The sequence below is a fragment of the Euwallacea similis genome, chromosome 28 (assembly GCF_039881205.1).
Source record: "Euwallacea similis isolate ESF13 chromosome 28, ESF131.1, whole genome shotgun sequence".
NCBI classification, from domain to species: domain Eukaryota; kingdom Metazoa; phylum Arthropoda; class Insecta; order Coleoptera; family Curculionidae; genus Euwallacea; species Euwallacea similis.
The window spans coordinates 164,700-180,491 of NC_089636.1; the positions used below are offsets into that span (position 1 = coordinate 164,700).

Here is a 15,792-nt window from a genome sequence, read left to right on the forward strand (position 1 = left end):
AATTTACACACAAACAGGAAGTTACAATAGACACTATATTAATAAAATTGTAAATTTACATCAAATAACTAAAGCTAATTACACATTATTAATCACATAGAAATTTAGGAATCAAATTTCATATTAGTTGTAAGTATTTACACCATAAAAATCGATTTTTGGTGAAGCTTTTTGGGTTTACAAATTTTACCAATTGGACGTCATATAATGAATATTCATTCCATTCATTCAATAGCTACCTACATGCTATACAATATTCGAATTTTTCGCTAACAATTCGACGTAGAAATCAAACAATAATCGTCATCCTCGATGCTTGAAGGCGTCGGGGAAGGAGCTGATTCGTAATTCAATTTCTCCTCTTCTTGGTTTTGCAGCATTTGTCGGAAATCGTGAATTGATTCACTAAGGAACCACAATTTTGATAGCAAAAACAGGTCTTGTTGTCTCAAACTTTCCTAGAAATTCGTAACAATTATTAATCCAAATGCTATTTCTATCGTTATTCACGATAGGTACAAAAACTGTTTGTGCATGTTTTTCCGTATTAATAAAAACTGGGGCTACCCTTTATGAAGTACAGGGAGGATTTAAATTCATTTCAAAATTTCGATAGGAATCTGAGCCACAATAACAGTAGAAAATCAAAAACAAAATAGAAGGTAAAATAATATCGAAAAATCACTGTTTTTTTTTTAAAGTAAAGGGGATTTAGAAGAATTAATTATTCTTAAAATTTCACTCCTCTTTTCTTAAAACATCTTATTTTTGAATACTCTGATAGCCTTTTTTAAATTAAGTTTATTATTACGGTTGAAGAAAAAAAAGTGCGAATGCGCAAAGGCAACAAGTTCGCAAATATCTGGAGGGCTGAAATACATTTGAATATGTACCCTGTATAGTTTTTCATTTTTTATCGCTACGATCGTTGCGCGGGTAATACCCAAAAGCTAGTCTTAATGCATTTTTGATTGTCTCCAAAACTGAGAGAACAAAAAATATGAACCCCTTTGGCATCGATTTTTTAGTGTCTGGCGGTTGCTCTTGACTGCAGTTACTGCACATGTAGTTTTAGCAGGACACTGAAGGCCTGGAAGTGATTTATTTATTACCTACCATTTCCCGGCGTAAAACTGCTAACTGCCTATCCAACTTAGTTTCCTGTCTGCCATTAATTTTCTCTTTGAAACCCATGTCGGGTGGCTGTGAAGATTCGTTGTCTAACATAAACGCATTTTCTGCAGATTCGGTAGGTTCGTACAATTTAAATCCTGACAATGCTTTTGGAAGAGGTGGCAGCCGGTATGCTTGGGATAGTTCTTTGATTCTTAAAAATGGTACAGATGAATAGTATCAAGTACTTCAACAAGAGGACAAAACTATGAAAAAACAACGTCATATCTACTTTTAGATAGTTGCTAGAAACAAAAAATAATCAGATCAGTGACAATCTCTAAACAATGCTTTCTTCTTAAATGAGAAACGCATGTATTTAAAAATTTTACTACAATTAAAACACAATTAAGGAGCAGTGCTTTTCGTTACATTTTTAGCATTATTAGAAACGAGCAATTTTCTACGCAAACAGGAACAAAATAATTTATAATGAAAGAATATTAAAGTGGCATTAGAAAATGCCATTTATTATTTCTTAACTTCGTCATCGCATCCCATGACGGACACTTCAGACGCATACTTGTAGATTAATCTAACGAAATGAAAATAAAACAATTACACAGAGAGACATAAACTTGTGCAGAGAGAGACCACAAAAATCAAATTCCTAATTGTCCTTCTTTTATGGATGTCACCTACAGTCACTAACCGACAAGACAATCAAAAGTAAAAAAGTTTCAAATAACTACTGTAAAGTTTTTACTAAGCGGCATTTCTGGCTTTTAACCATCTATGAACAAGTAGGTTGGTTCAGGTTCACTACATGATATAGGAAGGCAACGTTCTCAAATTACATGTTTTATCAACCCAGAACCATTATTTTAACTACTTACTTATCATTCCTGTCGCCATTTTCGCTCTCCGTATTTTCAACTTTAATATAACAGCTCGACAATTTAACTTTTTTCCCGTCGTTAACTCCATACCAGTCGTTTATTTGTATGTTATCCCCGACTTGCATATCATTAGAGTCTAACGGCAACACACACTGCCTTTTTAAATCATCGTCGTGACAGTTTTTCATATTTTGCAGTTCCTCGATTAAGAACTCGTGATTCTCTCGGTCATTAAATTTAACTTTTCTATCACCCGATGCTTTTTTTACTTCATCACGCTTCGACGACTGTTTCTTCGTCACAGACTCGTTAACTACGATAACCGTTAGATTTCCATCTTCTGAGGGTTTAGATGTGCCGTTGTAATCTGAATCAAAATGATTCGCTATTTTCACCACGTGATCGTCATCTTCTTTAATGCTCTCTAGGGATGAAGTGGGGCTAACTGGAGGAGCCAAATTTACCTCCAGAACTGAGGCGAACATCTCGTCTATTAACGTGTTTACGTGGTTCTTGTCATTGAGGATTTCTTCCCAATTTTTTTCTGAAACGTCAGATTTTGAGGAAATGGTGTTGGTAGGTGACTGAGAAAGCGGGGAGGATGAAACTGCTTCATCATGATTGTCAGTAGAGTCTGTGCAGGGTTCTAGAAAAAAATATATTATTTTAGTGAGTCAAAATGAGCTGGGCACATCTACACGCTTTTAACAATATTATTTAGTTATATTATGTAGATCAACAATACAAAAATCAATAAATACCAGTTTTTTTTCCTCTTTTACAATTAATAAGATATTTAAACGTGGTCGAAACAACGGATTATAGTCATGTCGTTTATACAGGGTGTCCCCACTTTTAGGGGTAAAGCTTTAACCACGATTTCTACATAGAAAAATAATTGTAGCTTGCTATGTATATAAGGTATCTTCGAAAAATATTTCATAATTCAGTGAGTTAAAACTTTCGTAGAAAATTACAAATTACAAATTATACAATTTCATTTCAAGAAAAACCAGTGCCATACGTTTTTTTCTTTTAAATATATTCAGGATAGTACCCGTGTGCCTATTACAGTTGAAATCAAATACTTTATTTTACTTCAACAAAATAATTGTTTGATATGAGTAATGAAAGCCTACAAAATTTCAATAAAATATATTAAGCGGTTTATGAGAAATTAATAAATTTGTAATTTTCTAGGAAGACAAAGGCACCCAATTATTTTTATATGTAAAAATCGTGATTAAACCTTAACCCCTAAAAGTTGGGACACCCTATTTGATAAAAATTCAAATAAACATCATAACAGCATTCGGCTGGATCGTGTCGAATTCTTGATAATGAAAAACTAACTTTACTCATAAACTTTTGAAGTGAAATCTAACCCATTTTTATTTACCATTTTTTCGAAACATATCGCCTTAAAACGCACTAGAATCTCTATTTAAAAAAAACACGAACTCCGCCTTATTTAAACACCGAGTTGTCACTAATAATAATACCCACATATACAAGTAGTATACACATGATTGTGATTTGCAGTTTATGATTTGTTTAAATGTAGATAACATTTAGATTGAAATGAAAAATTCATATGATAATTTACTTTAATCGATCATTGACAAAGGTTACTTCAAAAAGGAAAAGAAATTGAAAAAAAAATTAATCCAGCACTAATATAGACTTAAAGATATTGCTTTGGGCATTTGTGATTTCACCAGAAAAAGCGGCGAGTCATTATTATAATCTGACGTCAAGGCTGGGTTATCTTAGGCTAAATCCCAGTTATTAATTGTAAAATCTCGATTCTGGCAAAGAAAGGAGTATCAGAACTTTCCAAAAATAGATTAAATCCTACACGCGCGTTCCATGACAGCTATGTACACGTAATGTACCCTTATGTTACTCCTATGCACATCACCACTTTAGAGGTAACATAGTCGATAATTGCCTCTTCACCGTAGTTCGTCTATATGTGTTAAGCTTCGGTTTCAGTATTCAACAACTTCGCAAAGCGTATAAAAGATCTCTTGGCCGAATTCCGCATTGAAGTCCACTTCATTAACGGAGTTTCTTCGTATTGTAACTTAATTAATTAAGACGCATTATTACTTAACAGTGAAATAAATTACTTCCTAAGTTGTTCCTGAGTTTACTGTTCCAATATCTATTACACATAGTTATAATTTAAAGCTGCCCGATTAGAACTCGGTGAAAGTCTGTTGTTCATATGAAAACAAAACTTTACAACAAAAACATAAGAATTAAATTGGAAATTCTTAACAACGCGGTTGGGGTCATGGAGACGTTAGACTTGAATGACAATCAATCGGGAATTCTGATTTCTTTTTCATTTCTAATTTCGTCAAATCGCAATGCAGTGATCCATCATCTATATGAGCAAAAATTATGCACTTACCTCTTTGAGAAAGCTGCCGTCTTTCTCCATCGTCCTGAGAGCCGAACGCAGTCCTCCTCCAACTGGCATCTTCGACGGTCTTAAGACTAAGGTCATCTTTGGACTGTGGCTTACTTACACTAATCACTTGCATAGATTTCCCAATAATATCCTCATTTTTCCTACCATTTTTTCGCAAGTCTTGGGATGAGATATTGTGAGATCGCGTTTTACAGTTATCTGATTGATAAATCACTGGTCTTGTGCTGTGGTTTTCCACTTTGTCTGAACGAAGACATAACGGTAATGACTGACAGTGGCTGAGTGTAACATTACTGTTCTGGTTTAATCGTCGTTGCGGTGATGGTTTGCTTGTTTTTACTTTATCGTCGTTGTTTATGGAACCAGTAGGGCTGAAAATCAAATTAGAACAAGATTAGGACTTGCCACCAGGACTTTTTCGAAATATGTGGATGTGTTTAAAATATTAGCAAAAAAAGGCAGCAGCACTCTTTAATTTATTACTTCTGACACTGGAAAACGGGCCGATGCTAATGCAAAAAGGACATTTCAATTCATGTTTTGCTAACTTACACCTTACAAATTAATTTGACGTTTTTTCAAAACTTGTTAGGACCTGTGTCTTATGAAATCCAAATCAATGTGGCAACATCGCCATCGCCGGTAAAACGTTATTTTTATTATATTTTTGTTCATGTATGAAGGAACACCACTCGTCTCGAAAATGGCTTGTTGCTTGCTTTGCTTCGTTACTACTCGATATTGTTTTAACACGCATATCATCGTTCCATCTCAATAAACCTTAGGGATAGTTACAGAGATTGTTGGTTATTTTTTCCAAAAAACAGCGTCTCTGAGACTGCGCTTCCAAGGTGATCCGAACGTGAATATCTAATCCATAATTAATTTGATGACCATCTTTTTTTCGAATGGCAACATTTTTTAGTCTTTCCACCCGGATTCACAACGTAACATTCCTAATGAACTTAAGTATAATATTCTATAGGTCGTCCAGTACAAAAACCGATATGCGTCATAAACCGTGTAATTACATTGCCAACCATCACGTTCAAAATACGAAAACTTTTCAACGAGGAATTCTTCTCTAACTAAACAATAATTGTATGGATGAATTGTAACTAGTACTTGGACCTAGGGATAACCTATTCATTAACGTTTGTTAAAATATTTCGACTTAACATAAATGTAAACAATGTAAATGTTAACCACAATGTTGGCAACAGGGCGCGGTGTTGCCAAATTTGTTGTACATTTATCCGTTATGACATTATACCTTCCCCATTCCGCCATTTTATTTTATTGTGATGGTTGTGTTTATTTAAACATCATCCAATTTTTCGCCGTATTCTATCAAAATTCCCGTTTTACTGGTGATTTCTTTACCGCAAACTTGTGTTCTTGAACACAGGCTAGTGTGAAAATACTCCACGTTTATTATTAGTCTTTTTCGATATGCCAAAGCAGTAAATAGCCAGTGTGAGGAGTTTATCACTTCCTTAATAGACGGGACTTAATTTCTTTTGAACGGGAAAGGGACAACAACGGCCCTTTGTTGCCATTGAATGCCACCAGCGAAATACGTTCGTAATTTTTCTTAAATTTTATAAATTACATATTGTATATTTATACAGGGTGTAACATAAGTGATGACTTTAATTTTAAGGAGTGATTCCTTGTCATATTTTAAGCAAAAATGTTCATATAAACATATGTCCTAACGTGCATCACTTTCGAGATACAGGGTGTTAAAGTTGAAAAAATAAATTTCGTTTTCTTTAATAGTTTTCGACTGATGAGTCGATGAGAAGAAGACTAGATGCTTGTATTAACAGTCGCGGTTCTCATTTTGAGCATTTGATTTAAATAAAGCTATTTTGACCCTCTGAAAATGTGCATGCATCATCAACTTTAAATGCATTTTTCTCATAAATCGTTGCTCGTAGCGACTTCAATAAAGTGTACCTTTTTTAAGCAGAAAAGATGAGAGAATCGATTTTTCTATTCCAAAATGGCACACAGGGTAGCACAAAAAAGTTGCAACGATTTCAGGGGGTCGAAATCGTTGCTGGTGGCGCCATCTAGAAAATACAGCTAAATCGACTATAAATTTGAATTTTTTATCCCAATAAACCCCTGTATACGAAATTTCATGAAATTATTTCGAAGCAGTCGAAAACTATTAAAGAAAACGCAATTTATTTTTTCAACTTTAACACCCTGTATCTCGAAAGTGATGCACGTTAGGACATATGTTTATATGAACATTTTTGCTTAAAATATGACAAGGAATCACTCCTTAAAATTAAAGTCATCACTTATGTTACACCCTGTATATTGAATAAGAAATACTGAATTAATGACGCAACCGGCAACACCACTGAATTTCAGTATTATGGCATGGTTGTTTTTTGTTCTGGATGATCTATACTTGTACATATCGCTTTAGTACACAGGGTGTTTCAGAATTGTATGTCACTATTTAAGATATGTATTCTCTAGTATAAAATAAAGAAAAAAGTTTATATAAGTATATGTCCGATCTCGATCGGTAACAGAGTGACAGGGTGTTAAAAGTTAAGGAAAAATTAGGTTTTTATTTTATTGTGTTTGATTTACTGCATATTGGGTATAGGGTTTAAAAATAATCTCACACAAGATACTTCAATTCTGCTTTTATTAATTGCAGTTAGAAGGCATGTCCGTGTACTCGATCTAAAAGCTCTTTTAGAACTACCTATACAAAAGATTAGTAAGTTTGCCACCACTCTGTAATTAGGGACCAATATTGCAGGCGCCCTTTGATTTATCACTTCGGCCATCTGCTTTTCATATAACGAAAAGATGTACTTTCGAGTGGTCAAAAGTAATAGAAAAGATCATTTTACACTTCATTCTGTACAACAGAGAGAGAGTCATAAATTTAATAAACGTAACTCTTCCAGTTAGTAAATTAGAAAAAGACATAAAGACTGTTGAATTTTGGACATGATTGATTTTTACCAGAAATCCAACACTGCAGATAGAGCTTTCAAATTTAGTAGCGTATTAGGTAATAGGTGATGCTTAATACAAGGGAAGATTATCTCCAACTACTACACCAGTGTTTTCTGAGGTCTTGGTCTATAAAATCCTTTAGAAAAATTTGCCCGTGCGCCACTGGTGATTTTTAATATTTGTTTAAGTTCTTCAATGCATTGCCTAAATTTTATCTCTCTTGATTTTTGGTCGAATTCTGTTCAGTTTCCTCATAAATTAATTAATTTATACATATATTTAATCAAATCTACGGACCCCAGGATTTTAGGATTTTTTTCGAAATTCCATGAGTCTTTGATCCTTTTTACACCATTTTTTAAAAACTGAACGGATTTCACAGAATTTATGTTAGACAAGTTACACATTCGTGTGACCAACCAACTGTTTTTATCTTATGATATGATATCAAAAATGTTCCTAAAGGTACGGCGATAGAGCATAAAAGGTATATGAATATATGTTCTCTGGAATATATGGAAACGACAAACAGCACGTATTTTGTTACATTTAGAATAGCCCAGTTGTGCATTTATCTCGAATATAAAGGTGTTCGCCTAGACCTAAATAAATTTAGTTCAGCTAATACCAAATGCCGAACACCATTTAGCTTGAGGGGACTAAAAGCTGTTGGTAACCGAGGTGTGTACACATCAGTCGTTAAATAACATTAACGATAACAAGGTGCGATTCAATAGTGCACCTTTTTGGGTTCATTTAACCGATCATGACTGCACCAAATATACATTTTAAACACAGAAAGTGTTACATTTTTTCACCCAGCTTTAGAGCCGCAAGTGCGAACTATTGCACACATCTGGCCTTGGTAATTATTATCTTTTAAGTTCGTTTGGTATTTAGCAGGTTAATTTACAAGTTTTCAAAGATTTTGCTATCCTCACAAGTAGATATCCCCTCCGTTTCTCACCATATGTCTGAGCCGCAGACCTTCAAGTAATTTAGAATTAATATTTGCAATGTAACATCGTGAGGTTTACGAATCGCATCAAAGACATCGGGGAGAGAACGGCAAAACCAACAACAGCGATATGCACAATGATTCCTAATTGATCAGCGTTAAAATCAACGAAAAGGAAAATATTAGTTGAAGTACTTCAGTCGGCGATACTGGATGCCATGCCGGTGTGGAAAGAGTTCATTATACATAAATATCGCGCAGCTCTAATTTCAATCTCTGATGAATTTTTTTTTTAATTCAAAAGTACTATTAGATAGGACAAAAATACTATCTTTGACATTTGTTTATTTTTTTTAATATTACTTAAATCACTCGCAGGGCAAAACAGCCGATTATTTAAAATTGAACCATGGGGAAACATGGGCACCTCAAATTGAAAATTTTTTATAACTAAATTCAGTGATTTAATGTGCTTTAAAATCTATCGATCAGTTTTTTAGAAAAACAGTTATAAATTTCAACAAAACTGCTTGTGAGCACAAAATCGAAAATAAACAATTTCCTATCAACAAACAACTATTTTCATTGTTTGCGTACTACTTAACTGAGTTTGTATTGCATTTTTTAAGAAATTTATGGCTATTTTTCTGAAAAATTAATTGATAGATTTTGACTTACATTACACCATTGAATGTAGTTTTGAAAGACCTTCAATTTGAGGTGTCACTTGACCCACGTTTCAATTTAAGAAAAACGACCATTTTATGCTATCGGTAACGTAAACAATATTTAAAAAAACAATAATAATTTGTTAAATTAAGGGGGGACAATTTAGAGTCGCATGGTATAATGAATTAAGGAAGATACAAGGGAGTCTATGCGAGCACGTTCAGCATATAGAACCGTGTCAACTGAGGTTATTACAGAAAGTATATTGATTTACATTCTGATAGTAGAGAGGGCCGAAATCCATGAAAGGGGAAGGACCGAGAAATGTCCCGAAGAAGGAAACCATGAATGAACGGCAGAGAATACGGATCGTGAAAGGAAAAACGTTCATCCCACAAGTAGAAGTATAGTTCAGTAGGAACCATGACGAGATTGATTTCTTCCAGGTGCAATTGTTGATCGGACATGGATGTTATGGTCAATACTTATACGGAATGGGCAAAGAACAGTGGCCAGAGTGCTGGTACTGTGGAGCGGTGGTAGAAACAGTTGAGCACACAATATTCCAGTATGCAAGATGGCAAATATATAGGAAGAAATTCCAGGAAAAAAATAATGGTAACAATAAATATGGAAAATATAGTGAATAAAATGTTAAAGAATATATGTATGGTGCTTTAAACGATGCGTTTCAAATAGAAATGTTACATTAGGTCATTAGATACGGACTAGCTTTAGCAGAATAATGTTTACTTTTTTATCCTGTATGATAAAGGCACATTCTGGTGTCCCGTTTTTAGGTATTATTATTACACTTTGATGGATATACTGAACTTTCATCTAAATCTATTCTTGTCGATTGACGATAGAATAGACCGTTCTCGCGAAAAACGAATTCATTATGGTTTTATGCAGTATTTAAAATACCCGGCAGTGGTAAACCACAAGGAAAGAATACTTTTTTAAAGATGTTTTGTTCTATCAATTTTTACAACCAAAATGATATAAAAGTATCACGGAAAAAAGCTTTTAAAAGCAGCAGGATTCAACTACAACAGAAAATAAAACTCTATGATTTGGGGACAGTTATTTAGCTGTCGTGTACGAAAAGTGTTGCTTTACCGCACACTGGTTGTAGTAGTGTCAGCAATCTAGTGTAATAAAGATATTTTCCCACTTGTATGATACAATATTTTTCTTACCAGAGCGTGCGTATTCGTTTTATTCCTCGAATAGGACACCATAGAAAGGATGTCTCATTTAAAATAAGAAAGTGACGTCATCTTGAAGATATTATGAACGAAGAGGTAACGTAATTAATTATAATCATCAAATTAAATCAATATAAGTTTCTAAGATCCTAACAGAGGCATAATGAAAAATGTTCATCCTGTTTATGCACGTAAGTAAGTAGGTACGTACATATATGATTATATTATAACCAATTTCCGGCGGCATATGTTCAATATGCACTAGTCTAGTAATACGTTCCAAGCCAAACTTTTAACGGGACATCTATTGTTCATGCTAATGTTCTGGTTGGCGCAGTTAAGATTAAGTGAAAACACCTCAGCAGTTAGGACAACAATAATTACCTACCGTAATAATGCTTTCTTAAATGAAAGACTTGCGAGAAATTACAATTAATTCGGGTGACTGAAGCTAAACTTTCTACGTCAAAGATCTATTTTCCATTAAATATTTATACCTTGTTAAGAACCGCAGATTAGTGAAAAAAATGAAGTCATGAGAATGCGACAACCGGGTATTGAATTGAAAAATGCATGTAATTTATCGCGTTAGATTGAACTCCGTGGAAGCGTGAATAATTGCGGTGCATATAAAATTATTTTCCAACAGCATCAGAGACCTACAAACAACAAGACTGCAACGTTCCGACTCCAATCGAGGCAAAGGAACCGAGATTTTAAATCAATGAATCGCATCCAAAAAACTCTTACTAGCAATTTCAGGGGGGTAAATCAAAAAGTGGTAGGTTTATTTTAAATTTGCAGAATTAAAAAAAAACTTAAACATCCCGTAGAATTAAAATAAACAATTTTTTGTAAGGTACATTTAGCTGAAACGCTCGTTCTTTTATCCGCTAGTACAGCATGCTCATTTGCACCAATGTTTGTATGACATCCTATATGTGACGTATTTTGTATGTTCGTTTCGTGGCTTTCTTTTGTGTAATTTTTGAACATAGTGTGCTTTCTATCCTAAGGGTCGTGCTATCGTCGAATTCGATCGATTTGGTATGGTATACTTGCTATGTATGGTATAAAAAAACTTATAAATCATAAAATTTGATTTTATGAGTGTGATATCAAAAGTGCAATTTGAAACACAATCGTCTCAAACAATTGACATGGGTCCTATGCCGACAATGTAAATTTGTCGTCGGTTACATTCGAAAATTAAAATTTCCAAACTAGTAAATCCACAACATTTAGCAAAAATGTTTCAATAATTCTCCAGGTATATTGTATTTTTGTAAATTGAAAATTTTATGTAACCCCATGCACAAAAGTTCATAGAATTGAAGTCCGGGCTCCGTGGAGGCCAGAGTATTTGTAATTCACGTCTATACAACGATTGGCAAATCGTGTATTTAAGAAATCTCTTATTGGACGGGAAAAATGTGCAGGTGCGCCATTTTGCATAAAAAACGTTACTTGCCTTAAATCTAGAGGCACATCGTCAAGAAGGTTCCCTAGTTCATTTTAGAATAATTCCAAGTACAAAAAAACCATTCAATTTGGGTGGTAATACGTAGGGTGCTAAGAAATAGTTGTCAATAACTTCGCACCAAGTATTTATTTTAAACTCGTGTTGAACGTGGCGTTCAGTTCTTATGTGACGGTTTTCTGTGTCCCACACATGTTTGTTTCGAAAATTAATTATTCCTCAATGGGTAAAAGCTGCCTCATCCGTAAAAAGAACCTTATTTTAAAACAGTAGATCTTCAGCGCATACGAAAGAAGTTATAAAATTGCAATCTCGCTTGAAGATCGACTTCATATAAGTTTTGTATCGGTGTAAAATGGTACTGGTACAGTTTTTCTTTATGAAAAATTCGTACTAGTGATTTTTATCTTATTCCTGCAACTAGCATACACCTTGTACTTACTTCTGGAGTATCGACAACGCCTATTAGAATTCCTTTTTCTTGCTGTGGTGTAATAATTCTTGGGCGTTCAAAGTTATTTTTTTATGTTGAAACGAGCCGGTCTTACCCAATCGATCGTGATTTTTTTTAAATTTTAAAATTTGGTTGTCGATTTGGGTACATTTCGAAACAACATTGAGAAGGTTAACGCCCGTTATAATTTTTCTAAGCATATACACACCACGTCTCTCATTTTTACATTAGAATAAATATTAGTATTACGTGTCGGTATTTTAATAAAATTGTAAATTTATTTGCAAAAACCAGACTTTACAAACACAAGGCATTTAAACTGAATTTTAATTTGACATATCTATGTTTTCATAAGTCATATCTTTCATTTGTTATATCGTAGACTACTAAGATGAAGTAACGTCGTAATTGTTTTAATTATTGTCAAAATATTTGTTTGAAACTTTACTAGATATGTTAATAGAAGATCAACTGTGGTATTAAATCGTTCTAGTATTATCTTTGTGCTTTTTTAACAATACAAAAAAATATGTTACTACATGTCAGCAAGTAAAAGAAATAGGAATTTAAGTAATTTAATTTAATTTTCCGGAATCCGTTGCTTCCAGCGATACCAACAAGGTATAACTATTTTAAGCAGAAAAAGTAGAGAAAAAATGCATGAGTTCAAAATGACATGCGTCATGGCATAAAAAAAATTTCATTTTTAAATGGTTTAAATGGGTCCTAATTGTCGATTAAAGGGCCCTCTAGAAGATACGTCGGAATCGTTTATAGATTTGAATTTTTCATCTCAAAAAACCCCTAGATAAGAAATTTCGTAAAATTAGCTTGAAGTGTTCGAGAGATATTAAAGAAAATATGATTTCATTTTTCAACTTTGACACCATGTATCTTAGTTATTATTAACTTTTGGAATAAAATAAATTTAGCTAAATTGCATTATTTTTATCTCAAAAATCTGTCATTGTTCTGTGTCCCATTACTAAAGGCCCGCCCTGTATAATACTCTACTGTGTCACTATCTGCTACCAACGATAAGGTCCATTAAAACGTAAATATCATTGGACCTCAAAAATAGTTAAAATGTCAAATTCTATTTTGCCTAATGGTGGTCATCGGCCAATGACGATTGCGATCGCGATATGGTGCGTTATCATAATGGGCTAGTGGATTGCCATGGCAACGTATGTAACTCAAAGGGTCAACGGGAGTAAATCCTTTATCTTCCCCCGGTCGTTCATCGTTCCTCACTGTATGGCTCCTGTTTAGCTTCAATCCACAAGCCAAATATTGATTGATATCGTTATTAAGTATCACCTTATATCGCGTACAGATGATAAGGTTATTTGAAATAAATGAATAATTTTATACTTGACTCTTAAAACTAATTCCTATACAACTTTTTATACTTGTTTAAGTAAATTTATCTAAAAGAAGCTTAAAGCAAAACCGAAATACAAAATGACAACAAGTTGTGAATCAGCATGCATGGTGACGCTTAATTTGATATTCATTGCTATGGTAACCGTATGCAAAGTAATAACGACAATATTGTAACCGATTTCTCCATTAACTGACTAGGTCAATAATGGGCCACATACGTGTTATTACTGAAGATTTTTCGAAAAAAGGCGATAAAACCTTTTTCATAATCAAAGATAAAATACACCTAATGATGCTGTATTGTGGAGTTTGTAGTGGAAAAAAACTATTAGCCATTTATGACTGCGAATAGGTGGGCAGGCAGAAAAGAAAAAAGTGTAATTTACGATAATCGAAATAACGTTTCGGGAATCAATTAGTTATGGATTGGCCACCCAAAATGCCTTTACAAGTAGGTACGATATGTCGAGGTATATACCCAAATAGATAGGTCTCCTCTCGGTTCTACTATTCGCTACACCAGAGTAAAGAGTCACCTAGCCTATTTACGGAACATTTTATTTTACTTGGAAAGTGAACTCTTCTGACTCTACATACTCTTCTATAAACTCGGTAGTACCCGATAGGTAATAAAAACATCCTTGTATCTGGGTTATTGACGAGGTTACTGCTTCTAAAGGTTTGTGCATTACTTAACTTCGTTGATGCATGCTAAGCCGCGTTGTGTTAGGCAGCATATCACGAAATGGGTATAGTATAACAAAAATATGATATAATAAAAACTTTCTGAATCACTGATTCACGTTGACATACCTGCTGTTATGTAAACCCCTCGTCTTCGCCAACGCCTCTTTTACCAGAGTTTTTGAGGGTCTCGGAGGCACAGGGGGAGGCGGCTTAGTAGATTTGACTACCATATTCTCATTATCGGGAGTCATTGTGTCTATATTTCAAATACAACACCGCACTTTAAGCTTTCACTGCTCTGGGTACCTAGTTAGAGTTTCGCCGTGCATTTGAAATAACCATTTAACCTCTGATCCCGCAACCAATTCAAATAACCACTCGAAATGTTTATTCGACCAGTCAGATATAGAATGATTCACTTTGATCTACACAGTGATTACGTCGAAACAAGTTTCCAACAAGCCACAAACAACCGCATTATATCAGTCACACACGAACCACGTCCAAAGTCAAACTAAACGAGCGATTGAAGTAATAAAGGTATTTGTAGGTAAAAAGAAAGGAAGGTCGCGACTTTGGTTGGATCATACAGGTGCTTTAAAACTGAAGAAACAGAAAATGCCTTGGTGATATTGTTTTGAATGCCAGATCACTGGGTTAGTACCGTTATGAGAGCACGTGTTCGAAAAGCTTTCTTGCTGGCTGACTTGCATGCCATATTATTTGCTTTGCAGGGTCTGTTATAACGTGATTCAAATTTTTTCTTCAACGCGGAGTAGGTGTACTTTCGCAAGAGAAACTAAAAATCGATCATTTGCATGACCTGCACTTGTTAAAGCACGTTTTTCGAAGCTTTCCACCTTCTTGTCAGACGCTTATTTAAATTATCAATTATTAATTTTCTTCTACGCAGTCCAGGGCAAAAGTATTCGGGCGCTTGCTAAACGTTTACAAAACATGAAACAGTGCGGATAACAATGACTGAAGCGTCCGCTTTATCGAAATAGGTAGTAGTAATAGTAAGGCCTATCGTTGAATGATTATTAGATGCGTATAAATCGTTTTTTGCTGATATGTGATTGGACTTCTAAAACGTTTTTAGAGCAAGTTTATGAAGATAGAGTTATTAGCAAAAACGTATGGCCCACAAGATCTTCGGACTTGACGCATTTGGACTATTTTTTATTTGGTTACTTAAAGAATACTGTGTACAAACATCGTTTACATACTTTGGAGCAATTGCGAGAAGCCATTACTGAAGCATTTAATACCCCTGCCATGCTGATTGCAGTCTTTCAAAACATGAGAAAACATCTCAGGATGTGTCTCCAGTGGAATGTCCAGCACTTTCAGCGTTTATTATAAATTGTAATTATAATTTGTGGTTGTAAATGACGAAAAACCACTTTGGCTCAGACTTATTTGAATAAATCCAATTTGTATTTAATTTGCAAAGGCATTAAATAAAAATTTATTTCCCTACAAATTATTTTTTTAAGCG

General features: G+C 34.2%; 1 protein-coding gene across 1 annotated transcript; it reads right to left on the reverse strand.

The window, feature by feature from the left end:
* Positions 1–21: 21 nt before the first annotated feature.
* Positions 22–14,882, reverse strand: LOC136417518 (uncharacterized). Its single transcript, XM_066403236.1, has 5 exons — positions 14,418–14,882; positions 4,432–4,823; positions 2,010–2,658; positions 1,117–1,327; positions 22–458 (listed from the first exon to the last, which is right to left on the reverse strand). Exons 1-5 carry the CDS (start codon positions 14,540–14,542, stop codon positions 270–272), a joined length of 1,566 nt encoding a protein of 521 aa, XP_066259333.1. The 5' UTR covers positions 14,543–14,882; the 3' UTR covers positions 22–269.
* Between the last annotated feature and the right edge of the window lie 910 nt (positions 14,883–15,792).